Genomic DNA, 27,942 nt, shown 5'->3' with positions numbered 1-27,942 from the left:
TTAATTGAATAAATTTCTCAAGGTGCAACGAAACTGTGTCGTAATTCGGGTTAATACGCGAATAATTCGATTATTTTAAGCTTCGAGTCACGTAACGCAATCCGTAATTATTTTATCGCGATGCATCGCGCGACGTCTATATAATTGTCTATATAAAGCATCGTAAATAAACGATCGATAGGGTTGAACTTTCGGTGTTCGTTAAATTGTGAAAGCTTCTTTTATTGCACGTCGGTTGGATTCGCGTCTCTCTTAATTGCGTCGCTGGTTTGAACCTTAAACCGAACGTACAAAGTATCGTTTGATAATGGCAACGGAAAAATTAATCATCGATAATGCACTTGTGGATACACGATCGATTAATTCATTTAGATCGTTTAACGTTATTTGGAACGCAATTATATCCGTAGTATATAATTTCTTCCTCCTCCGGAAGAAGGCAAAGATCCTTGCCCCTAAACAAGCAAAACATAATACTCCTATTGCGAATAGGTGAATCGCGCTAAACTATAAACTTTCTTACTTTTTCAACTTTCTAGTAACTTTTACACGATTAACATTATTTTCGTCAGTTTCTTGTGCATTTTTGGACGAATCCATTTTGTCCCGTCGACTTTCTCGGACAAGATTGGGGCAAGTGCACGCAAATGCGCGCAAGTTGCAGGTCAGAATCGTACAAAATTACAAGTAGCATTTCATAAACACTTGGGTGACCTCTTACCGATTGTCATCGCTTTTACCGATATCTGGCGAATTTTTTGACGAATTAACATTGACCCCATCGACGTTCCCGGTCAGCGAGTAGACAAGTACACGTGTACCCCGATCGGAATCATCATAAAATGATAGATAGCGTATTTTCGTTTTCAATTATCCGGTAACCTTTATCGACGCCGTTTTTCTCGGTTTCTTGCGCATTTTCGGACCAATCGGTTTCACACTACCGACTTTCCCAGACAAGAGGGGGGCAGGTGCACCGGCGGGCCCCGGTCAGAAGCAACGACTGTTGCGGAAATGCGATTTCGCCCGCGAGCGGCATTTCAGTTCGAGAGTCTCTTGACCGATCGTGACTCGCGTTGTCTCGGCATTGCGACAGAAGAACGGCTCCTCGTTACCTCTCATGTACATAGATGCGGTTGTACGACCTTTGTCGCAAAGTTGCGCGATTGAAGGGAGAAGAACGATCGGGTGGGGGGGACGGAGAGTCGTCGCGTTGTCCCGTGGAAATGCGATTTACCTGACAAAATTTAGGGTCGATTCTGCGGATGAAAGTGTTACAGGCAGGTGGGGGTGGGGGTACAAGATTTTGTCCCGAGTCGTTTCATCGATGAAACTCAATTTATTCGGACGAGATGTCACGACTCGGTGGGTGCTCAATGACCGACTCGCGAAAGAGAACCATCTTTACATGGTAAAATATGTAAATCGTATAGACAAATCGTTTATCGAACTCGAAGTATTGCTTAAACTGTTACGTACGGGGTGTTCCGTAAAATGTGGGCATATTTGTGCCGGTGATTACGAAGATGGTCCAAGTTGTGTATTTTATGTATCGCTAAATCGATGTCGCGTGAAATAAGCAACGATTCGATTTGTCGAAAATTGTCACTTGTGTCGTTTTCATAATTAATCATATTTAGTTATATTGTACACGTCTTGTGTCAGTTTAATATATATATATTTTGCACAATTTGACATATTAGTCTAGTAGTTACTTCAATTTTAGTTTTGCTCGATTATATCAACGTATAGACACTGTACTCTTTATCGTTTTACTAAACGAGAAACAATTACCGTCACAGTGATACCTCGCGTGTAGTATTCTATCTTTATCGTGTTCACTGCTCGTCTTTATCTCGTTAAGAAACACGATACATCGAAATAAACGAGAAAATCGAGATTAAAATAACTTCTAAACTGATCATTTTACGCGTAACGTTTATAAACACTTTTCGAATCATTTGTAATAATTTTGTTCAATCTCTGATCGTTTTAGAGATCGTCACAATGTATAATCCCTAGATTTTACAAAACGTTCCTGATTAAAAAAAATCCGGCTGCGTACATTTTGAATACCCTGTACGATCGTTACTGTCATCCGCCATTTTTGTTTTTACAAAGTACCACGAGCACGTCGTAAGAATTTATAGTCGTTCGAAGAATTTTACGGGAATTGCATCGACGGAAAAGAAAGATCGGCCATTGCGTCATTTCAAGAGAAAGGATAAATGCGCATTATTAAGTACGGTAACACACGACTCGATAGATGTATTTCCTTTTGCGTGGCTGCGGAAAATTCTTCGCGGACTTCGCCGTTTCGTATTCGCCTGTAGCGTTCGAGAACAATTGATTGGAAAACTTGGAATGTTAAATAAACGCTTTTCTCGATCCGTGAGTCGACCAAAATGGCTCGAGAGACGCAATGAAATTTCGCAAAATCGATATACCTCGTCTCGGGAAATAAATGTCTACGATGCTTTTATTCGAACATATTTCTTGAACTTTTTAACCGACGAGTACGTAAGCGGAAGCATGGGATCAAAAATAGAAAACGTGAGAAGAGAAATTTGTCGACGACGCACAGTTATCGACTTCTTATATAATAAATACAAAATGGTTTCGTCTAAGGTTAAAGACGAAACATATTTTTTGTTCGTTTGTGAGAGAACTGGATAAAATTCTGAACGATATACGTACAATTCCGAAAGACAAGACAGCCTCGTCGAAGGTTTTCAATACGGAGTATGAATTTTTTGCAACGAGAAACTATTAACGACATATCTCTGTATAAAATTTACAACAGTGAGATTCGAAGTCTCGACTTTCGTTTAGCACGTTTCTTAATTACAAGTCCATCGATCGCGAGACAATTTCGGTCGGCGAACTTTAAAGGGGAGTTTCGTTCCGTTGAATCGTTCGTTACGAAAAATAAAGAATTATGCGTCTAATATGTTCGAAAGCTCTACAAATTGATGCCTGTTCGAAACTAAAAAAAAAAATTGTATTTGCTTTCGGGGATATTAGCTTGTCAGTTGTCTCCAAGTTTCTCCGAATAATTGATGTTCCGTCGTGTTTGCCAAAGACGATCTCTCCATCCTGTTTCGTCGCGAGATCGATGAAGTTAAACGATTCGAAGAGATCGAAGAAAGCGAACGAAGACACGTCGGTACTTCGACGTGTGCCCACGCTCTCCGTGTTATCGCGATGTAAAAGCGTATCTGTCGCGAGTAGGTATTGTAACGACGAGAGATGATAGCACGAACGACACATCGTGTAACAAAAGACACGGGGAACGAAGTAATTGGCGGCTCGTTGACATTTCTGCATTTTCACGCGACTTTATCTCGAATGAGCGAAACTAATAGGCGAATAATTTCTCATTAATCTCGAACCACAAAAAAGAAAAATCGCTCACCCTTCGATCCAGCAGATTTAAATATACTAACCCGTATTTTGTATCTTTGGGTCATCGATGTTACGTTAAAATTTCTATTCGTCAAATATTCTTCCGTATAATTATCAATACGATAAGTGATCTTTGAAAAATCCCTTGTTTCTTTTCTATACGCACCATATGCAACTCTTAATATCTTTTAAGGTGGGACACCACTCTGACGAGTCAAAAAAATTGTTGTTTCTTAGTTTCTTGAAATTTGAAGCGTGTAGAATGTTATTTCAAGAAGATATTTCGAAATTCAAACATTTAGAATAGTTGCACCGATGAATAAACTTGTTTTACGTTTTTCTCGAAACTATATTTTTCAAGTTAACCGGCACGAAATCTCCGGAAATACACATTCGATTTACGTCAAATTTTATACAGATATTTTGCATAGGGTATTCTACAATGTAGCTTACGATTTTTTAAATACGTTAATTAATTAATACATAGAAAAAATATTTGAAAAATTTACCCATTTTTTACGTCTCAGAGTGGTGTCCCCCCTTAAGGCAACAATATTCATCGCTATCCATAAGAAATAATAATGGGTTACGAATGATCCCACGATACCAAGTACATAACCGAAATATCACCGTACTAACGGTTAATATTGTTTCCTTATGGAAAGAAAAAGAATTACAAAAGCATTAAAAATTTTCAAATCTAAAATAGCAGATTGCTCGCATTCGTATCAGAAGACACGAGGGACGAAGTAATCGGCGGCTCGTTGACATACAACACACAACTGTTAAAATCAACGATACTCATTGTTATCCATAAAATATGATAATTAAATTTTCGAGCATCCAAATAACAGATCGTTTGTACTCGGTAGGTTTCAGTTGCACCGTGAATCCTCTCGTTAGAGCAAGGTACACGCTATTTATCGCGATCTAGTAGCGTATCTGCCGCGAACGATAGCTCGAACAACACATCGAGTATCAGATGAAACGAGAGACGAAGTAATCGGCGGCTGGTTGACATTTCTGCATTTTCACGCGAGTTTTTCTCAACGATACGCAGCTACGCAAATGAACCGTGCAATTATCGCGGCCCACGAAGCCGAGGAGCGCGGTGAAATGAAGTCCTCGGTCTTTCTATGTACCTTGTAAATTGAAAAGATGCTAATGGAACGCCGCCGATCGGAAAACGTGATCGCGTAACGTGCACCGTGGAATACATACGTACGTACGCGCATAACTTTGAATTCATTTCCTCCGCGATTAACGATCTTACGAATCGAAATAATCTGTCGCGGGTAATTAGTTGCTCTTAAATTCGGTGTGCAAACGGTTTACACGCAATCGTCGTGTGTTTACCAATGTCACCCGATACCGTGCGATTTCGCCAACGAAATTTAGTAAACATTGGCGCCATTCTGGTTTTAGCGATCTTCAGACGTTGCGCACCGTGTTTGCTCTTCTTGCAATCGACACTTCGCCAAGTGAAACAGTGGAAACGGTTGTAGCCGTGAGTTGTACAACCCTTGGTGACGACTATTTTAGAGAACGATTTGACTATCATTACTCGAACGAAGCGTTAACGTAATAATAAACGTTTTCGATTATTTACGAAGTGACTTTTCAGGGGAGTTATATATAAAATGTACTATATCTCGGTTACCGTTGCTTTTACGGAAAAAGTGTATACGACCGAAGTTATTGAAAATTAAATTTAGAAACTTTTTTATCCTATTCAAATTTTCGATAGAATAGACACCAACCGACATATCGATTCGACTATTTTTGCGATAATACTTGGATGTATAGGAATTCGTATTTACGATATTGTAGAGTGTTTACGTAAGTTTTCCAAGCGTTGATGGTTCCAGTCGATGCAAATTATCTATAAACATTTATCAATCGTCCGATCGTTGCTAGAACTTTATTAAAACATATCGACGCATACATTATCGGAAAGAAACTGCTGGAATAAATAAATAACGCTATATTGGAGCTAATAATTGTTACCTTTCGCACTCAGTGTTCTTTGTACCCGTGATATTTAATTCGTTAATTTGAACTGTCGAGAAACACGATCTTATAAATATTTTAAACAGTGTATTACGTGTAACATATATTATACAATATATACGTGATATATTGTATCTTGTTCTTGCAATACAGGTGCATGAAACTTATAAAAATTCGCAGTAAAATTTCCGCGATAAACTAACAACTATTATCGACGATTGCATCCTTTCCATGGAATGTGAAAGACTGATTCAAATTACATTTTCCACGATAAATTGTATTCGAAATAATTACGATTGAAATGTCGTTTATAATTAACGCAAGCATCGTGTTTCCTCTTTCAAACATTTCTACATCATCGTTTCGAATCTTCGTATTTAAAGTATCAAATTGCATAAATCTGATTCATTTTCTATCGAGAAATATTATTGGTTAAAGACTCGCCAAGATCAACAAAGATTTGCTTTATTACCTAGACGGTAAAAAATTTATTATTTTCAATTGCATCTCAGCTACAACTGCAACCAGTAATGTATTGTAATTCACGCGTATTACGCTATTTTAGCTTGCGATAGGTGTACTCGACCTTGAATGTGCATTCGCAAAAGGTAAATTGCAGAACGTGTATGAGCATTGGTACGAGCAAGGGCAAGGGCTTTTTTTGCAAGCAAAGTATCTGTCACCAAAATATTGATAATACTGTTCGAGCAAATATTTGTTTAATCGCTTGTGAATAAATCGTACACTCGTTGAATAACGAAACAGCAGACACCGTGTGTTTTAAAATGGGAATGGTAAAGAAGAAAGTTAAAGTAAATCCGATTACGATTGTTATCAAAATATACGTACCTACCACGAGTTACTTGTACGTAATGTAACGATATTTTTGGAAAATTGTACGAGTTATTACTAAAAATGAATCTTTCGTGTTTTAAAAGGACTTTTAATTCGCTAAATCGATTATGTAATTTAAGATTTGTGATTGAATAAATTTGAATAATTTTCTAAGTTAAACGTAACTTTTATTCCAAATAAAATACCAATCGTGTATCGATTATCTTTCTCTGCCGGTAAAAGAAATTAAAATGACAATGGATACTTGAATTCGTTAGCTTCCGTTTATTTGCACGCAAAAGGAATATTTTACAAATGAATGAAAACTAAATGATAAAAACTGCACCATGGGTAATTGCTGCCTACGCGTATCCGAGTAACGCGCAACGGGATATTTAAACATTACATAAACTCGAAGTCATCCCATCGCATAAATTGCAACCAGTTCAGGAAGAACACGATTGTGCGCAGTGGCATGGCGGTGATCATGAACTTGTCACGAACACTTCCCAATTTGTTTTATACCATGATTCACAGATTTGTTCGCACGAGATTGAATTAACGATGGGAACGATACAAAGCGTATCGACGACGTTCGAAGAATTTGTTAGAAAATAAAAGGACAGTCTGATAATGTCAGGTTGTATTTTCTTAACGATTCGATGGTCTTAAAACCATCTTCGTGAAAAGATTATAGCGAAATTGAAAAAATTATCAATGTTACAGTACTCTGAACCGAACTCTTTAAACGTTCTAACACTGTAAGCAAAAAAGTGAAAGTAGTGTTTCTCGAAACAACATTTTTTGTAATGGACCGCGATATCTCAGAAGTTATTTAACATCTCACCTTGACATTTGAATATGTTATAGAAAAACGAATTATTAGAGTTCTCGAGGCACAATCGTATTGCTCGTAGAAATGCTTTTCAGGATCATTCCTACAAATGGTATCGAGCATAGTACCGTTACTTGGAATTCGTGTTATAAATGTTTTACGAATCCATCGATTGAAAATTCCAACCGAATTACGTTATTTTCATTCTTCACCTTTTACTTTTTGTTCTACAGCGTATGCTCACCTCACCTTGTCACGATTTTCTATCCAATGAATCTAAATTAAGATTCATCATTACCAATTGTATCTATTTCGATCGAATTTAGCATTTTTTTACGCATTCGTATAGTTTCTTTCAAAAATTTTCCACCGCGTTACAAATTTATTAATTATTCGTATTTCAAAGATACATCTGCGTTATTTTCACCGAATAACGAATTATCGGATCGATTTCATTTATTTGGACGATGGTTTCTTCGAACGCTTTCGGTATCCAAGATCAATTTAATTCGATGTTATATAAAAAACATCCGATGTTTAATAGTTTATCGAGAAACACGGTAGGTGAAATTCGTGTCTATCGAATTCGAAAGAGAGAGTCGATTCGTATAGTTTGTTTCAAAAATTTTCCACCGCGTTACAAATTTATTAATTATTCGTATTTCAAAGATACATCTGCGTTATTTTCACCGAATAACGAATTATCGGATCGATTTCATTTATTTGGACGATGGTTTCTTCGAACGCTTTCGGTATCCAAGATCAGTTTAATTCGATGTTATATAAAAAACATCCGATGTTTAATAGTTTATCGAGAAACACGGTAGGTGAAATTCGTGTCTATCGAATTCGAAAGAGAGAGTCGATTCGTATAGTTTGTTTCAAAAATTTTCCACCGCGTTACAAATTTATTAATTATTCGTATTTCAAAGATACATCTGCGTTATTTTCACCGAATAACGAATTATCGGATCGATTTCATTTATTTGGACGGTGATTTCTTCGAACGCTTTCGGTATCCAAGATCAGTTTAATTCGATGTTATATAAAAAACGGCCGATGTTTAATAGTTTATCGAGAAACACGGTAGGTGAAATTCGTATCTATCGAATTCGAAAGAGAGAGTCGATCGTTGTTTCGAACCACGAGGACAAATCTCTCGACTCGTTACGTAGAAAAGGTATCGATCGGTCGAAGTTCAACGATTTAACGTATCGATCGGGCGATAAAGGGCAGTGAATCGTTACGTTTACACGGAAATGCGTACAAGTGTCATCCATTGACATTTAAACGGATCCCCCACGGTTTCACTCTCGAACGCTTCTTTCTCATTATGCATCAAAATCCCTTTAACGTCGTTGGCATCCTCGCGACGCGACATTAACAGTCATCGGATATGGAAACATGGTCGGCGGCTTCTTAAGAGCCGCGAATTGTTAATCTCATCGCGAATAAAGACGACGCATCGATGCTGTTTTTATCCCGAAGGCAATAAGGTCGGATACATTTGTTTCCATCTGTATAAAAAAAAACTTTTCGAGCATCAATCATTCGCGATGACGCGTAAATTTTCTAGCCAAGTGGAATCGCTGAGCCGACGGAGCTGCATAATATTAATTAGAGGACACCGGGATTCAAACGGAGTTAAAACGAAGCGTGAATTAAACCGGCGATTAGATAATCAGTTTACTCGTTTTCACTGGCCGTAACGTCGTTGCGGGGATTTGAAAATAGCGAAACCTCGTCAGAAATTTGAAAACGGTACATAACGTTTCGGTTGATTTATCGTCTTTGGAGGTGTACCCGTCGATAGACTCGATCGAAGTTATTCAAATACAGAGAAATTTTGCTCACGTTGAATCTCTCCTCGAGGCAGATATTTCTTTCTTATCGCGTTTAGAAGATAGAAGAACGACGACAAAATATTTCCGTGGAAAAATAACGTACAGGTTAAACGCATTTAATATCGTCATTGAAACATCTCACGAACAAGGTAGTGACATATGCTGGTAATTGACCGAATCAGTAGCTAAACGTGAGTACAAAGACACGCTATAATTTCAACGTCGTGCGAGCGATGAATAGCGGGCGAGAAATATTTGGTATAGAAATAATCTAAAAATTCTAAAAATAGCACGATGAAAGAACTTGAAATTGTGTTTCGTCATTCTTATAGTAAAGACATTTTGTAAACGCAATACCGATAGAAAGAAATTTACCGAAAAGCTTTTAAAATATTCCACAAGTTACCATAGAAGCTCGTAAATACGAATCGTTTAATATTTCCCAGGGCGATATTACGTTCACTTTTTGCCATACATAAAAGGCGAATGAAATGTGCGATGAAAACTCTCTGGTTAAACTATAATAGAGATGTATCGATACCGATCGAATTCTTTCTTCGTGGAAAGAAACGAAATTATAAAAGAGCCTTACAATTTCTGATAAAAAATAGTAGATTGATCGAACGAATCCTTCAATGAATTTTGGATGCGTTGTGAATCCTCTTGTACCGGATTTACGGTTTGGCCTAAGCTCGTTGTACAGTACCGAACGAAACGAACAAAGGAACCATCGAACTTGCGCGTACCCCGGACACGCGACTCGACAGAAGCAGGCCCCGGGTCATCTCGATCGTTGCATAATCGTCGTAACAGTGGTGTCCCTCCGTTTACGGTGTTCGGAGTCGGTGAAACACTCGTGTGGCTCTGTTAAGCCGCATCTACGCTTGTTGCGTATCCTCGTATCGTATCACTGTTACTTATCATCCAGCGATAAGACAGGGTGCAACTGTTCGCAATCTTTTCCCGAGTCGTCGTCGTTGTATCAACTCGTTTGATTCGAATTACAAATAAGGCTCGTAGTGCACCACATGGACTACGAGTCAGACTAGTGGTCGTCGATCTCGGACAATTTTGAGTCATAGTTCGTATTTTTGCGCATCGAGTGAAAAATATTGCAGTTATTGCCCTGCAAATATTGCAATTATATTATTCTCATCTTTGTGAACGTCGCGTGAACGCGCCTTTACGCGCGAGCGCGTGGAGCCGAACCGAGACAGAGAGAACCACGGATTTCGGTCCTCGAACGGCCACACGAACGGGTGAAAGAAGTGAAGGGAAGGGAAGGTGATCGGTAGAAGACGCCTGGAGACGCGGTAGCCGGAGGCGTCCTCGGCGTCCTCTTCGTAACGCGGCGCATCTTCTGAAATGGCAAGGTCACCGGTAGTTACGTCACCAACTTTCCTTGGCTCCTCTAGGCGCGTGCAACACCGAGAGAACCAAATGTCACAATTACCAAGGACGCTCACCGCGTGCACGTCGCCTCGAGGCTCGAACGACGAAACGACAACGACAACGACGACAACAACGACAACGATAACGACGACCGGGGTAGGAATCCGCCGTTTACACCGTTACGGCTTTCACATACGACGCGTACGACAAGTAACTCGGGTTATAACTGTGATATTATTCCAGGTTCCTACGCCTTTGCGCGATCATTCTCAATGGACGATCATCTTGGTCTTCTTTCCAAGTTCTCTTCACACTCAACACGTACTACAGGTGACTCGGGTTATAACTGTGATATTATTCCAGGTTCCTACGCCTTTGCGCGGTCATTCTCAATGGACGATCATCTTAGACTTCTTTCCAAGTTCTCTTCACATTCGACACGTACTACAGGTGACTTGGGTTATAACTGTGATATTATTCTAGGTTCCTACGCCTTTGCGCGATCATTCTCAATGGACGATCATCTTGGTCTTCTTTCCAAGTTCTCTTCACACTCAACACGTACTACAGGTGACTCGGGTTATAACTGTGATATTATTCTAGGTTCCTACGCCTTTGCGCGGTCATTCTCAATGGACGATCATCTTGGACTTCTTTCCAAGTTCTCTTCACATTCAACACGTACTACAGGTGACTCGGGTTATAACTGTGATATTATTCTAGGTTCCTACGCCTTTGCGCGATCATTCTCAATGGACGATCATCTTGGACTTCTTTCCAAGTTCTCTTCACATTCAACACGTACTACAGGTGACTTGGGTTATAACCGTGATATTGTTCTAGGTTCCTACGTCTTTGCACGATTATTCCGAAGGGACGATCATCTTGAACTTCTTTCCAAGTTCTCTTCACACTCAACACGTACTACAGGTACTAGGTTATAACTGTGATATTATTCTAGGTTCCTACGCCTTTGTGCGGTCATTCTCAATGGACGATCATCTTGGACTTTTTTCCAAGTTCTCTTCACATTCGACACGTACTACAGGTGACTTGGGTTATAACTGTGATATTATTCCAGGTTCCTACGCCTTTGCGCGGTCATTCTCAAGGATCGTCTTGATTGACGAAATCCACGAACAACTTGCGAGCAACTGTTCCACGTCGGCTTTCGGGGGAGAAAAGAATCTGTATCGTCGCGCGATGAATTGTGAATTGGACCACCGTGGCGTCCACCATCGTACTCCGTGTACCGCAGACAGGGAAAGTTTTTCGTCGTATAGAAGTCTCGAATCGGAGATAAGTTACGCACGCATCGAAAATGATACGTGTAACGCGATACGTGGACTGTAACGTTTTGGTCGTTGGTTTTACGAACGGTCCAAAAAGGTACCCTACCGTGCCCTCGAGAACTTTTCTTACCATCGTACTTCCGCGAGAAATAATTCAATCGACCCTCTTGAAAACGAAAGCAATACGAGTTAATTTCTATTCGCAGCGTGTAAACCGAGAAGTTCGCGATACAGAGATAGAGAAGCCGATCTTGAATCGATTTTTTAAAACATCGATTGTTTTAGATCGGCGAATCGATTTTTTGGTAATTCGTTTTTCCAACTTCGGATTCCGATACGATACGTATCACATTGTTACTATGTTGGTACTATAATACTTATTCCACAGGTTCAGTTAAACCTACAATTACCGATGGTTTTCGATTACGTTTATTACAAACGTACTTGCAACTTACAAGGATGTCAATTTTGGTAATTTTATTTCTTTTTCTTGCAACTATTCGAATCGAAGGTTCCAGCGATCGATGTATTTTATTGAATACCTTTTGTTGCCCTTTATGCAACGTAATAAAAGATTTACCGTTACTCGGCTGAAAATCGTCCACGAAGCCATTAAACATTAGTCCGACGTACTTTCTCTAAATGTCATTGTACGTACAGGGTGTTCCGAAAATTAGTTGTACGCTTCGATTGGTTGACATTTTGATACGACGCGACGGGATCGTTTGTTCTTTAACAGTTACGAAGCGGACGCGTGGAAGATTTATCGTTAACCTGGTCGAGAATATAGCGAAACGACGATAAACATCGTTAACGGTGACCCTGAATTCGATGAAAAAGTCGATGAAGCTTGCGTCGACCTCAGTGGCTTCGTCGACGAGCAGAATAGTCGTTACTGGGGTGTTGAAAATCCGTGTATTGTTCACAAACGACCATTGCATCCGAGCAAAGTGAGCGTTTAGCGCGGTATTTGAGTAGATGTCATTGGCTCGTATTTTTCTCGAGGACGATAATAGAAATTTGTTAACGGTTACTGGTGTACGCTATCGAGGTACGTTGCGAAATTTATCGCGCAAAATGATCGAATCGGGTTTGAAAAACTCGTAATTCCGACAGAACAGTGTCACGGCTCATACGTCACGCGATATAATGTTCCAAAGGATACGTTTCCAGAGCGTTTGGCTACCAAAAGTGATCCAACTCCTTTGGAGCACATTTAAAAAATATTCCATCTCTTTAACACCGTGATACGCATAGTGGAATACTTTTCTAGGAATACAAGGGACTAAGTTTTAGAAAACCCTCTATTAATTCATCGCTGTTCTCAAGTAAACGATAAATCATATATTACTTTGTGTATTCGTGTAACAGTACAGACGAAAGATTCTTACGTTAATTTCAAAACTGTCGTACGTGTGTACGTATTACTTCACGAACGAAAATAGAGAGGCAAGAATGAACTTTTATGCGTATAAGCTACTGTATAATTAAGTATGCTTGCCCAAAGAGCAAAATGGCACGTTTTTTTGCGACAATGGTCGTCGATTTCTTAAAATCTTCGTCGAGACGTGCTCAGGAAACGAAGTGTAAATCGTTACGTTTAAATAATTTGTGCATAACGTGTATTTCGACTATTGTTTCCCCGATTGGATTATTCGCGATTCGAATGGTAAATTCAAACAAAAGACAATTTTGTCAAATTTCGACGATCTTCGATCATTGTTTGCACGAAATTCTCGCCTGTCGTGTGTGTACACTCTACGCAAACATTTTCAATAGTTTCTTAATTGAGAACGGTAGTATATTTTTTGCAAATCATTCACGTGTCAGAAAAAGTGGTAGTCGGTGAAAGATAAATGTTAACGACGCAACGTACGTGTCAAAATTTCATACTTGAGGCAATTCGATCCTTTTCACGGAGGCAGAGGCGAGACACGTTGTTAAGAATTATAGGCGAAGAAAGACAGAGCCGTTTCTGTTGGCAAACACCTGTTGTTTCTGTGTCAACAGGGTGATAGAAGATGATCCTTAATCCGCTGTAAAAAGAAACACTATAGGCAAGTACTTACACGATGCGTGCAAATGTTACGATCTTACAAGGGGGTATTCCGTAACTTACGGTCCCAAACGATTTCTTAATCCACGATTATAAACTGCCCCGGGCGTAACGTGTGTATATTGAAAAGTCAAAAGTGAAATTAACAAACATCGCTTTACTAAACCATAAGTTTATATTATCTAACCATAGATAAGAAAAATAGTCTATCGTAGCTTTTGATAGAAATTCGTTACGTCTGTTGTTCTTTTTACGAAACACAAATACTATACAATAATACAATTATACAAATACAACGCGATACTCGATAAAATACTTTGATCGTTGAACACGATACGAGAAACTACAGTAAACAAGTACGCGAGATAGGAATAATTTCTGTACATTTGTTGCACTTTAGATTACCGTGCAATCTAAAAGAGTTTAACGAATAACGCCATTTAGTGAAAATATCTCCAACCTCGAGTATCTCTCACAATGTTGCAAATTGGTACGATTCAATTCGATTTACACGAAACGCGATGCGTTACTGCGATCTAAACATAGATGAACTTGAAGCGAGTAGACTCACATGCTGTGAGAACAGGAACAATCGTCTCTGTACAGAGATGAAAGGTCCTTGGCATTGCTGACGAAGTTCCTGCGGCAAAGTCTACCAGAAAGATACGTTTCATTGTGATATCTGAATGGCACGGTTAACAAATGCACGAATGCCATTTCGACCGAGGTAATCTATCGTCTTGATGACGATGCGCTGGCAATTCCGTTGAATCGCGTATCTCTCAGGGACGCGTTTTAATATCGTGGCAGAAAAAATGTTTTAGCATCGTATTTGATTAATCGGCGATTTCTCGATCGATCGTTCGTTCGGACGAATTGTATATTGTATACGGTACGATGAATATTTTATTAAACGTAGCTCGAGTCGTAAAGATCCATCCTACGGAACGACGAGACAGATCGATTTCATTATTTTATACATTAGGTTGTACATTGGTATTGGTCTTACGAGATTTTTCAATTCAAACTTATTCTTCGGATTCGTTGAAATGTTGGATGAAAGGTACGTTTTGTTCGCCATCGTGGCAGTGAAATATTGCTCCTGAGCGTCATTCACGAAAACGTATTCTTTTTATACGGAACCGCGCGTAGATCTTGATGCTCGTTCCTTTTCCACGTTAGGAAATCGGTCAGATCAAACGAGAACCTTGGACTCATCTGAGATAAAGGTAAATACTATTTTTTCTTTTTTTTTACTAAACGTGCGACATATTTTCGAAATATTCGAGCTCGATCACCGCTGCTCGACACGTTACTTTTACATATTATCAGTTACATGTAAATGTAAATTTTACGTTACTTTTACATATTATCATTTACATGTAAATGTAAATTTTACGTTACTTTTACATATTATCATTTACATGTAAATGTAAATTTTCTATTACTCTTACATATTATCATTTACATGTAAATGTAAATTTTCCATTACTCTTACATATTATCATTTACATGTAAATGTAAATTTTACGTTACTCTTACATATTATCATTTACATGTAAATGTAAATTTTACGTTACTTTTACATATTATCATTTACATGTAAATGTAAATTTTCCATTACTCTTACATATTATCATTTACATGCAAATGTAAATTTTCCATTACTCTTACATATTATCATTTACATGTAAATGTAAATTTTACATTACTTTTACATATTATCATTTACATGTAAATGTAAATTTTACGTTACTTTTACATATTATCATTTACATGTAAATGTAAATTTTACATTACTTTTACATATTATCATTTACATGTAAATGTAAATTTTACATTACTTTTACACATTATCATTTACATGTAAATGTAAATTTTACGTTACTTTTACATATTATCATTTACATGTAAATGTAAATTTTACATTACTCTTACATATTATCATTTATATGTAAATGTAAATTTTACGTTACTTTTACATATTATCATTTACATGTAAATGCAAATTTTACATTACTTTTACATATTATCATTTACATGTAAATGTAAATTTTACATTACTTTTACATTTACATATTTCACTGCCTTTGTTCACAGAATCCAATCACGCTCGATTTAAACACATTAAATCCCGTACTTTTACACCTGTCGTTACTGTGACACCTGAAATCGTTTATATCGCTCTGATCAATTGAATTCAGTATTCCTTAGCCTCGTTCTTTCCAACTTCGAATAGCGCTGATCTATTGCTGATCGAAAAAAAGATCGGTTCCAGAATGAGGGAAATTCGTTACCATGGATGAGTAGAACGTGGATGGTATCGAGTAATTTTTATTTGGATGTTGATCCAACAGAAGCTGACTAAAACGAGGATGAAATTTACAATTTTTTCCAGGAGCGATTTGTCTTTCTCTTTACGATACTTTTGCCCTTATAAACGTTACAGACCGTACGAAACGAGATATCGTTACACAAGTCCAACGTTCACAGCGAGCGAGTGTTTTAACGTAGCATAGAAGTAGATCTTCAATCCGATGCAAAGAGAAACACTGCGAGTGAACAGTAACATCTCACCGTTGCTCTGCGCATTTTTCTTCGAGCGAATTGTACTCGAGGTAAACGCGTACAGATACGCAAAACACATTAATTATCCACGGAGCAGCATCCTCTCGTATAATTTTTTTCCTAACGTTAAATTAATTTATCGATGTCTTTCCGACAGCAACGATGCACCTCGTGTAATTTGAATCGTGTAATAAATTGAATAAGAAACAAACACCACGAATGATTTTCCGTTTTACGTCGTCGAACCTATTTAAGCGAAATTACGAGGATGCTCTAGCGAATCAAATATAGCTACAATACAGCAGAAACGATATTATTTATGATTGTAAACGTTCCATGGTATGTCTCGAATGAAACTGTACACAGCGACGTAAAAATATCATATATTGAAGATGAAATTGTGGAAAGAGGTATAAATTATCGTAATAGATTAACGAACCATGAAATGACCACTGTTGAACCGTTGTATCCACTACGGATAAAAAAGAGATGAAGAAACAAAAACTGAGCAGATCTAACGGTGCTGGAGTGAGAAAATCGTGTCGCAACGAGCTCTACGTGCAATTTTAAAATATACTCGATTGTATACCGATCGCTGCTAAAAAGATTTATGAGAAAGAAAAAAAGAAATGTTTGTCGCTCGCGGAACTTCGCGGGAGCCGCTCGAACGAGTGGACATTACATACGTATCGTGTCCCGCAACGGAGCATCAGAAGCGCTGAACAAACAGCACCGTAGCGAAGAATGCAAACACGCTTCTAAGAGGACGACACTCGCACCGTTGCATCGCGGATGCATCGTATAGCGCGGCCTAGGGGAGACTCATCCGCGAATCTCCGCGGCGTCTAACGCAGGTGGGGATGCAACGCTCGTGATTTTCCGACTATATAAAGGCGGATGCGCCGTGCATCCTTGGTATCACGTATCGGTCGTCGTTTAAGGACAAAGGGACAGGAATCGTTCGCACGAAGAGTCCTCGCAATGAAGACGGTGGGTCATCCTTAGTTCGCGCGGGGAATACCCGCGACGAAAGATAAACCGTCGCGCGATGAGGGAACAACGGGAACCGTTGAGCGCGTCTCCGTAAAACCGTTTCTTTTTTGCCTTTGCGCGCGCACGCGTTACGCGACGCGAGAGGATCGCGGTCCGTACGGGGGCGCCCCGACCACCGAAATTATTTACGTAACAGTGAAAGTGAAGAGAGGGACTGTGACATTTGTGCGTGCCCGACGTTACACGCACCCGATGATTAATCGGAAAAAATTCGTCGTTCCGCGTATCCTATCGTCGAGTCGCTTTTATTGTAATTACGCGTCCAACAAAGATTTATCAACGACGTACGATCCACTCTCGCGGTCGTTAAACGGTAACTCCTTTCTTTGGATCGATTTACGCCGAGTTATCGCGCGTCGGTAAACGATTGTTTTACCCGTTGAGGGCAACAAACGCCCGTATTCGGGTTTGTTCGGAGAGATAGAAAAATCAGTACGATCGGTGTACGTACTCGCGGAGAGTGGCGTTTCGTTCTGTCTCCATCTCGACGAACTTGTCGATGAACGGAGAACCGCTGTTATCGACCGGATCGATCTCGCGAACCGACTAATTGGTATTCTCGGGGTACGGTTTGCATCGATCGCCCCCAGGCGGTGTGCAACGAACGATATTTGTTTATTAATTGTACGATAGAACGAAATCGTTTCAAACGGCTGACTACGGTTATTTAACGCAATCAGTTGCGTTATTCGCATATCTATGCTTCGATGTAACCAAATCGCGACGGGATTTGTATTCGCTCGGCTAGGCAGCAGGTCGGTTTTACCCTTGTTCCTACGAGGGTTAGGAAAGGAACACGTATGATTCTTTTTAGTATTTTTTCGTTTAACGTTGCATCGTTTATTCCGTACTTCTAATATATGGCAATTCTTGGGACGCAAAAAAGCAAGTCGTTGCAAAAATAATCGAAATTGGGAAAATTATATGCGTGTGTACGAGAAGGAAAGTGTGCGAACAAAGTACTTGGAAAATAGGAGAAGATTTTAAGAAACAACAGTCGGTAGTTTTGCTGTGACACCACTTTTCCCTCGTGGTGCTGGTGTCGTGCACGATGTAGAAAATATGAAATTTTAATTCCATTTTCTCGCAACAATATTTAATAGGATACTTTGTGTAGTCGGGAGATTATTGTACACGATATGCACCAGCTGTGGGCAATATTTGAAACAAATCGGTGACTCGCAAATGTTGTGCGATCGCACTTTAATGCGCCGTTTAAAAATCTACTTTTTTAAGGGATACACGAATGTTCTGCACCGCGCGGTGCACATCGTGTAAATGTATGGGAAATATAGTTCCATACATTTCATATACGACATGTTCTCACAGTGTATATAGGGCCAATAAATTTTTTAAAGAAAAGAATTTCTCGATATCTCGGCTTTTTGCAGTGGAAACCAACCCAGAGTTGTACAACTATCGAAAAGTAGGAATAATGGAAACTCACATGACAAAGGACGTTTGCCGAATAAGAAAATCTGATTCGAATATCGATACGACAGTGTTATTACCCCTTCAAAAATATCGGTTTGTGGCAAAGTTTTCAATCGGTCTATATTTAATACTCTTATTTAAAATGTCATATTTGATTATTTTGATCATAAAAATTGTTAGGATTTAAAAAGCTACTTTCTGTGTTTCTCGATATTCGTACAATTTACAAATTTACTCGAAAAGACTACTACGAATGTGTTACGAAATGAAATTAGTTAAATTCGAAATAACGCAAAGTCCATACGATACTTTTTCTGTGCGCAGTTCCTCATCTTCGTGGCAGCGATAGTGGGAGCTCTCGCGGCGCCTCAAGGTAATCCAAATGACATCACGATCGTAAAGCAAGAGGAATCGAACAACATTGGAGTGGGTGGATATCACTTCAGTTATGAACAGAGCGACGGGCAAAAGAGGGAAGAAACCGCAGAACTGAAGAACGAGGGTACCGACGACGAGTCTCTCGATGTTTCCGGTAGTTTCTCATTTACATCGCCAGATGGTCACACTTACAGGTAATATAATAATATATATGGGCTTAAAATTGCATTAGAAACATGCATTAATTCGTTCCACCCTAATTACCGCTACAAACTAATTTTACGATATATTGTACCGATTAAGAATAATCAATAATACTAAATACGAATAATCTTTTAAAGGGTCGATTACACCGCCGACAAGGATGGATTCCACCCTACCATCAATCTCGTTTCCAAATAAACAAGCCTGAAAATCGAAGTTCTGCGCTACCAACGTTACCTAGGATTTTCGACCATCGACACACACCGATATAAGTGCATTAGAATACTCTGTACCTCAAAATCATGTGGCACGCGATTCACCGATCGATAAACACGATCGTTCTAGAAGGTATCCATCGTCGGTTCTCTTACTTTTTTTCGTTGCTGAACATATTCACCACCTTTCTCCTTTCGATTAAATATTGGATCTGTGATTCAAGATGGAATATCGATAATCGTTACCTTACTTCGTAATAAAGAGAGTGTGTAAAACGAAATGGTTGTTCGATCGTTCGAATCAGCACAAAGGAATTAAATGTAAAAGAGAATTTAAGAAGATTAAATTCTCAATGGTATTTTTAATGCTACTAAAACGAATACGAAGTTGCACGAAGGGGAACATATTCAACTGTTTTAAGTAAACGTATGGAAGGTTGTAGGACATACGCATTGATCTTTATAATAATAAAAAAGGGTGACGAAATATGAATTCATGGAAATGTTCACTAGTATCGTGTAAACGGTTGTGACGATAATATGCATTCTAATTTCATTCGTGAAACGCGTGCCAATGCGCAGAAATGATTTATGCTGTACAGTTCTAAGAAACTACTGATAAACATTTTGAACGAGAGGCATTAGAAATTCCATTCACTATCTAACTCTTAGAGAGGCGACGACAAAGCACTCGTTTGCACGCTTTCGAATTTGCGTGAAAATGAGTAATTTTTTTTATATACCTACCTATATGTATGTATAATAAGACACCAATCGTGCAAATAAATATATACACAAACTGAACATCTTATGTCTCACCGAGTTTAAACCTCCATATGCGTATACATACATAACTGCGATGTATCTATCGTAAGAATAAAAATTTAAGCGTTTTAAAATGTTTTCTCCTTGTTTACATTCAAATACATTAAAAAAATTTATTTAAAATTGGACCTATCATCTATGATGTGTACTCGTGTGCAATAATTTTTGCTGTTTCTTTTAAATAAATCACGTCTTAAAACACGAAGATCAGTAATTCTTTATTAGATACATTGATTTAACAATTATTTAATTTATATAATTTACACGATACGTGTAGAAGTTGTGTTTCTCACTTAAAAGAGTTCAAATTCAATTAATTACTTCTCTATTGTAGATAAAAAGAATCATTAATTTCACAGTTTGAATCTCTATATTTAATAGTAATATAATTTTAATCTAATCAAAATCGATAACATTATATATGGAATTGATAAAGGAGCCTTGGACTATTTATTTAATGTCTTCTGAATGAATAAACGACATAGATATTTGACCGAAACTACAGTAATAATGCAACCTTTATCTTGAAGTTTTTACGTGCCAGTTACTTGGACAATTTGTAAGATAAATTTACAGTAAGTATGAGTATACTGTTTGGTAAATGTTTTGAGTAAAATCGTCTAAAAAATTGTACATTTGAATTGTTTGGACTAAGCGCTATCTACAGATGATTGAGAGAAGTAACTTTGTACACGGTGTCGCGTAACCGTGGTATTTGACACGTCGAGTTTCGTACGTTTCATCTCCTACAATGTGAATAATTTTTATGATTTTTCTTACTGGATCTGCTAACTTTATTAGGGTGTTTTTGTTCACAGATATTGAACGAGCAGTCACAATGTTCCTCGTATACGTATACAAACCTCGAGTGACATAGTGTCGTATCAAATTTTTTATCTTACGTGTCAGTTGTGGTTAGAATGGTCCAAAGCAGTCGTGCGATGTGACTGATCAAAATTATTCAAACATGCCGAAATTTCGAATGCTCCCGCGAACATCGCGGATTGTAGCATTGTGTTCTGCCGCAAATTTTATAAACGCGGCAGATCGAGTTATAATGCCTATAGCTATTGTTCCAATGACCGATGAATTTAAATGGAATTTGCACTGGCAAGGTTGGATACTTTCTGCTTTTGCTTTTGGTTATTTTACTAGTCAGGTACGATGGAATATTCAATATTTATATTTCTTCTAATTAACTATATCAACTGTTTTAAATATTATTTTAATTTTAAGAAATATTCATTACCTATTAAAGATTTTGTGTTATTATACTGCTTTGTGTATTGCCATATGTAATATATTTCCTTGACCTTTATGTTGAATTAGATTATCGGTGCAAGTACCGCAAGTCGATTTGGATGCAAAACAGTGCTAATGTTGGCGGTTCTACTTTGGTCTATTAGTACAGTTATAACTCCGATTTTGGCTCAATCGGTTCCATTGCTCATAATTTGTAGGGTAGTTCTAGGACTTGGGGAAGGGTTAGGTATAGTACTATCGAACGCACTATTCTACAACTTTATTTTAATAGATTTAGCATTACATTTTTCGTAGGTCTACCTGTTATTTTTCATTTGTTCGCGCATAATGTTCCTGTAGAGGAACGGTCTCGTGCATTTGGATACCTCGTAGCTGCTGGTTCAGTTGGACAAGTAGTTGCATCTGTTGTAAGTTTTATCTGCCTCTAAATTAACATTACTTGAGCATTGTGGATAATATCATTTAAAATATACAAAATATTTTTAGTTGTGTTCACATTTATCATGGCAAACAGGATTTTATTTATTTGGATCGTTTGGTATCCTATGGACTCTTTTGTGGTTAATGTTGTATCACGAAACTAATTCCCAGGACGAAATTCCTTTATTTGTACCTAAGGTGGTTTTTTTTTTTAAATTAATAGAAGGCGTAGAAACAAATCGGAGAAACTAATTGTTTATTCGTTATTAAGGTAACGCAAAATAGAAGTTTGCGTTGGACTGAATTTATTTCACACTGGCCTTTATGGGCATTGTACATAGCACATTTTGCAATGAATTGGAGTAATTATATAATAATGCAGTGGCTGCCAACATACCTAGCGAGAAATTTATCCGCTGATAAAGAAAGTATTAGTTTGACAGCGCTTCCGTACATTGTAAATTCTCTCGTTGGTGTTGGTATGTATCGTTTAAGCTATAGGAAAAGAGTAAAAATTTCATAAGAAAAAATATATGGCATGACCGGTTTTTTTTGTAGTCGCTGGACACAGTGCCGATAATCTCATACAAAAAAGGTGGTCCGTTTTGCCAGTAAGGAGATTAATGACAAATATAGGCCTAGTTGGTCCCGGTGCATTTTTATTAGCCTTTTGTGCCGTGGATAATTTACTCGCTGCAGTGATGTTAGTATTTAAATTTAGCCCACATATGGTAACAAATTATTTTTATATAAACGTTACAATGCATTTTACGATGTGACTTCGTCTTTTGTAGTTTCGTTTCAATATCCATGGGGCTTTGTGCATGTAATTCTGCTGGTCATCTTAGTAATCATGCGGATGTAGCACCGAATCACGCGGGAATCACTTTTGCGGTTTCTAATACCATCGTAAGTTTGAAATTTTTTTCAACTTTAATAGATACTATTTGATACAGATAAGTTAGCAAAATGATCAATTGCATAATATTTTAGGCAACTATACCGGGTATTTTGTGTGGCCCACTGACGGCTGAATTAGTGACCGCTTCGCACGGTCGTTGGATGCCTGTTTTCGTTTTGGCTGCAGCAATCAATTTTACAGGGGCCATTATATATCAAAGTCACAGTTCTGCACTTCCAGTATTGTGATATGTTCCATCGAAAAACAAAATTTATACGGTTGATAAAAACTTGCTGCAAAAATGTACCTTTGAATCGTGTTTATTGTACACGATTTTTTAAAAAGAACATCAATCATTTACATACGATACACCAGTATGGCACATTTATATATTATACATTGGTTAGTTAAAAACATATCAGAATACTGGGCATGTATGCTAGGAGTAAATTTCATACTTTCGTCATTCAGTTTGCAGTTATTGCAACGTTACCACAGATCACTCTTTACAGATAGTGCCATAGCTTTATGCACACGGTGGAATTGGTCGAACGTGTAAATTACCGAACGTAAAATACAGCCTAAGTGATTATGACTTTTAAATCTTTCTCAGTAGCGAACGAAAAAAAATTATGTAATACGTTCTGAAATATATGAAAGAAAAAAAATCCTCATTTGTCGTATAAAGAACAAATGTACATTCTGTACAACATAAGACTGTATATGTATATAGAAATTTAACTGTCACATATTACATTTAAATATCTTTAAAGCACCATCGACATAGAAAGATATTATTAACGATTAAGCATTGTATTAGAATATACGAAAAAATATGTTTTCTATAATATGTAAATTATATCTTTAAAAAATTGTCCTCGTTATTCTGTCTTAATTTACATACTTAGTTTAAAATGCAGTTTTAAAATTTATACTTTAATTTGACTATTTTTAATCACGAAGTTCTACATGAGTTTCAGTGATGCATCTTTTTTCAAATATTCTGACTGAAGCGCAAGCAATAATGCATTTCGTGGCAGACTAACATTATTCAATGCGTGTTGTTCCATTTTCACAAAAGCGTCGTTCTTAAGAGCAGGTGCGACTTTTGTTTGAATCGAATTGTCGAAGCACAATACGTTATTATCTTGCGCTAAACGATCGTCTCTTTTTAGAACTACATCTCTCGTATACGGTTCTTTCATTGCTTTGGTACTTTCAGTTTTTTCATCCATTATTGTTTGCGTACAGTTTTCAACGCTGATATTTTTAATGTTTGTAAAATGTTTTATTCCCATATTTCTATCATTTTCGAGACTCTCTCTCGAAAGATCCTCTTCGTAATCGTTACAATCGTTTCCAATGTCGTACATATCGAAAGATTGCACGTTCAATTTTTTTATCATCTCTGCGAGATTCTTCGACGATGGAAATAATACTTTGGGTTCTAAATCCTCGTTACTTGTGAAATTCTTTTCCGTGTCTCGCATCCCGCGTTTCGCGTTTTCTCGACCATTTCCAAACTCCGATTCCAATGAAACTTCGGTCAAATTTCCTTTTTTTAAACTCAATGATAGATCGCCATCCAATTTTAAAGCATTCTTGGTGTTTTGAGTTCGCGTATTGCAGAGCAGAGATTTTGTTTTAGATTGTTTGTTCGCGCGAATGCTTTTCGCCGGAACACTTTTTGAAGCGATGCTCGTAACGTTGCTTGAAACTTGATCGATTTTTTTTTTCTCGACAAACTTTTCGCGGAGGTTTTCTTTCCGGAAAAGTACATCCCTGATTTTATCGACTTTATCATCGTACGACGATTGAGAATCGTTCAACTCTTTGGTCGCGCTCCGTTGTAAATACTGATTCGATTTTGGATCCAAGTACGATTTTTGAATTCTCTCGATCTCCCGCGACATCTTGTCCAACGTGTCGTACAACTTTTTCGTTCGCGTACCCGGAATCAAATTTTTATCCCGTTTCCATGCAGCGTCGGCTCTGAACGCTTGCCAATCGAATTTCACTTTTTCCACTTCGCGATCAATTTCACTGGTGGCATTCCGTGTTCCTGAAAAATCAAATTTCATCAAAAACCTGCTCAAGGCGGAACGAGAACTCCTCGAATAAAGGCGGTAATACGAACACCCCGGTTTTATATTTCGTCTTAAAATTTAATCCGTAATTTAAACTGCTCTAATTTTTTTCTTGAAAATGAAAGCAAAAGAAAAACTAACCGAATTGAATTTAACAAGTATTGCGAAAATATTTCCGATTTAGGAATTTGTACGGAAGTGATGGTAATGCGGCCCTTTAAAAAAAAGATGAAAAATAATTTTTGGGCAACATTCATAAAAAAATATCCATACTGGTATCTGTGTTACCGGAAACTCTACGAAGAATCACGATAAATTACACTGTCCGACAAATTGAAACTTTCTTCAAATAACTTCATCAGAGGGTCGAATTAATCGACATTGAGGTTATCATCAATAATGAGATATCACGTGATACGTAAAAATATTAGAAAGTTCTAGTTTGTCTTCAAAAATAGAGGAGAGTTTTTCGGATATAGTGGTATATAATTTATTAATTGTTTTTGGTTCTAAATAGTTACAAATTAGCGTTAAACATTTTAAAAAGTACCGACGTCTGTAGTTTCTTTGCACCAATTTTGTATTTCTTGATCAATCTCGGTCAACAGAAATTTCATTAATACAATATTTTAAATTCGCAGCCGATTAGCTCGATACTATCCGCAACGAAGAATTATCATTCATTATCGGTCATTAGAATCGAGAATAGCGATTAGAAATTCGCGGTAGAAATCTTACCTTTTTCATCGCGATCCATAATCAATCCCCGATCCCCTCTGGCCACCCGTTTTCTTATATTAGGTAAATTGTTGTTTTTATTATAATTAATCGCATGGTTCTGTTTGTCTAATTTGTTCGATGCGGACTCGCTGTACGATCGTAGTTTAGGTAGAGCGGCTATAGGATACGTTTGGCCGGTGTTAGAATTTTGCTTGGCATTTAACGATTTCATAGGGGAATCTGGAAACGTACAACGATATAAACCTCTGCCAGAAGCGCGCTCTATCTTCGTTCTAAACTCGCACTAACCTCCTTGACCGATGTTGGATGAGCTTCGAAGTCTCGTCGGCGTTGTGTTATTCGGAGATTTCGAATTTCCGAACGAGTCGAACTCGTACAGGAAATTGTGAGTCGCTGTAGTCCTTGTCGGCCTTTTCGGTTTTCTCAAGGCACTCTCTGTAGACTGTCGATGCGTACCGAATTATAATAAACGATTTCAAGAGATTGGTAAAATCGGAAAACCAAAACAACAAATATTTTAAGAAATTTTTTTGAAAAGATTATCGTTGAATAAAATTTCCATCGTTGATAATGATTATTCGTAATCAAAAGAAAAACGGAAAATTTGTGTAATTAATAACACGATGCAAATACGAAACATTTTATTGTATTTATATCGTTTCACAGGTCTTCACGATTCAAGGCGATTTCGTCGAGAAAAAGTTTCCTCGTGTAGTATCGATTGTACGTACGTGGATACTTTAACAGAGCTATTAAATGGGAATCGAAAAATTTGGAAAAGTTATCGATACTTCGATTCGAGTATATATACCGATAAGGTATCGACATTTCGAGTACGTATCGAGATGTCGATTTTTTTCGATACTTATGTTTTCAATACTGTGGTATCCGATACGTATCGATACGGTACCAGTATCGATATTACCCGCGATACAATGATTAAAATAATTTGCAAAGAGAAACACGCGAAGACTCGTGAAACGGCTCGACAACGAGTCTAACTTTGTTCAACCTCCATCCTGGTATTCTCGTTTGGGTGACATCCGTATGCAAACGGGTCTTTTCGCATTTAGAGTGTTGTCTCGGCTTGCAACGACGGACGTCCACGTTCGAAACAATTTGATCGTCCTGATGCGTCGATACGGATTTTGGTATTCCCTTCTTATCGATTTTAACCAAACGCGGCCTGTAAAGTTCCAAAAAATCGTTCTCTTTCGAATACTCCACGTGTGCGTGCGTGCGCAACTACGTATGTCTTTTTCTCCCCATAGAGGGCGTACTAACATTACGGATGTCTGTTCGCTTTATTCGCCAATATCGGAATCACGAAAACGTACGTGAATGAAATTCATCGTAACGCGTCCATTGCTAATTTACTTGTTATAAATATAGGCACGAGCGTAATCCTCGATGATTTGCGTCGGATCAACGAAGTGTTGAAAATTAAATACGACCTTGTCTTCTTTCTTGAGGAACACTGGTCCCTGACGTACGGGTCTCCTTTTGTTCGAGCTCCAGATATATTTGCACCAAGTTTTACGATAACTGAAAGAACGTTAAACCACGTCGAATCGTTTCATTACGTATTTGCAGTGCGTCGTTCGAGACGGGCAAAACTTTTATCTGGATAAAAGAGCGGCGAATAAAAGCTAGAATTTGAATTGTAAAATTAAATACGTACGAATAAAAACTAGAATTCGAACGATAAAATTACATACGTACGAATAAAAGACGAATCAAATTGTAAAATTACATACGTACGAACAAAGACTAAAATTTCAATGACAAAATTACATACGTACGAATAAAAGACGAATGAAAATTAGGATTTGAATAATAAAATTGCATACGTACCGATAGAAACCGGAGTTTCGATTATAAAATTAAATATACAGGAATAAATACTAGAATTCCGATCATGAAATTGAATAGTTCGCGACGAACGAATATAAATTGTATAAACGTCGAATCGAATGAATCGTTACACGTTGGTTTTATTCGAACGAATGTTTGCCCGTCTCTGTTTCGCAACTTTCGTACTTCTGACGACGAGACGGAGACGTTGTTTTTTTGAATTTATCGGCCTTCTGCGAATACTCTTTGCTTTGTGTTTGATGCTCCGTAGATCCGATAAAAACCGACAATCCGTTGATACGTTTGATCTCCTCTCGATTGCGTTCCTTGA

At 37.8% G+C, this 27,942-nt stretch overlaps 3 protein-coding genes across 4 annotated transcripts; 2 read left to right on the top strand and 1 right to left on the bottom strand.

Moving 5' to 3' along the window:
- Positions 1–17,134: 17,134 nt before the first annotated feature.
- Cpr28 (cuticular protein 28) lies at positions 17,135–20,324 on the top strand. Its single transcript, XM_076325694.1, has 3 exons — positions 17,135–17,226; positions 19,048–19,295; positions 19,443–20,324. The coding sequence occupies exons 1-3, from the start codon at positions 17,218–17,220 to the stop codon at positions 19,501–19,503; spliced, it is 318 nt and encodes a 105-aa protein (XP_076181809.1). The 5' UTR covers positions 17,135–17,217; the 3' UTR covers positions 19,504–20,324.
- Positions 20,325–21,078: 754 nt separating this feature from the next.
- Positions 21,079–23,861, top strand: LOC143153591 (uncharacterized). 2 transcript variants are annotated; one of them, XM_076324976.1, is made up of 9 exons: positions 21,079–21,098; positions 21,164–21,504; positions 21,675–21,834; positions 21,903–22,015; positions 22,095–22,226; positions 22,300–22,507; positions 22,587–22,731; positions 22,823–22,937; positions 23,022–23,861. In XM_076324976.1, the coding sequence occupies exons 2-9, from the start codon at positions 21,313–21,315 to the stop codon at positions 23,175–23,177; spliced, it is 1,221 nt and encodes a 406-aa protein (XP_076181091.1). In that variant the 5' UTR covers positions 21,079–21,098; positions 21,164–21,312; the 3' UTR covers positions 23,178–23,861. The 2 variants fall into 2 exon arrangements, with proteins under 2 accessions (XP_076181091.1, XP_076181090.1); XM_076324975.1 differs by lacking the exon at positions 21,079–21,098 and having other exon boundaries at positions 21,105–21,504.
- On the bottom strand, positions 23,773–27,935 carry LOC143153590 (uncharacterized). The gene is made up of 6 exons (XM_076324974.1): positions 27,798–27,935; positions 27,042–27,302; positions 26,760–26,943; positions 26,046–26,199; positions 25,755–25,976; positions 23,773–24,991 (listed from the first exon to the last, which is right to left on the bottom strand). Coding segments are annotated over exons 2-6 (1,659 nt in total). The 5' UTR covers positions 27,044–27,302; positions 27,798–27,935; the 3' UTR covers positions 23,773–23,894.
- Between the last annotated feature and the right edge of the window lie 7 nt (positions 27,936–27,942).

The sequence above is a fragment of the Ptiloglossa arizonensis genome, chromosome 13, assembly GCF_051014685.1.
Source record: "Ptiloglossa arizonensis isolate GNS036 chromosome 13, iyPtiAriz1_principal, whole genome shotgun sequence".
NCBI lineage: Eukaryota > Metazoa > Arthropoda > Insecta > Hymenoptera > Colletidae > Ptiloglossa > Ptiloglossa arizonensis.
Note: the sequence above shows the minus strand (reverse complement) of the source record. Positions and strands in the feature narration are given on the sequence as shown.

Coding starts and splice junctions, on each gene's coding strand:
- Cpr28 (XM_076325694.1), top strand. Junction 19,296..19,442: donor CCAGATGGTCACACTTACAG/GTAATATAATAA, acceptor AATCTTTTAAAG/GGTCGATTACACCGCCGACA.
- LOC143153591 (XM_076324976.1), top strand. CDS start 21,313: ATGCCGAAATTTCGAATGCTCCCGCGAACATCGCGGATTGTAGCATTG. Junction 22,016..22,094: donor GACAAGTAGTTGCATCTGTT/GTAAGTTTTATC, acceptor AAATATTTTTAG/TTGTGTTCACATTTATCATG. Junction 22,938..23,021: donor TTGCGGTTTCTAATACCATC/GTAAGTTTGAAA, acceptor ATAATATTTTAG/GCAACTATACCGGGTATTTT.
- LOC143153590 (XM_076324974.1), bottom strand. Junction 26,200..26,759: donor CAGGATGGAGGTTGAACAAA/GTTAGACTCGTT, acceptor ACGCATCGACAG/TCTACAGAGAGTGCCTTGAG. Junction 25,977..26,045: donor ATCCAACATCGGTCAAGGAG/GTTAGTGCGAGT, acceptor GTACGTTTCCAG/ATTCCCCTATGAAATCGTTA.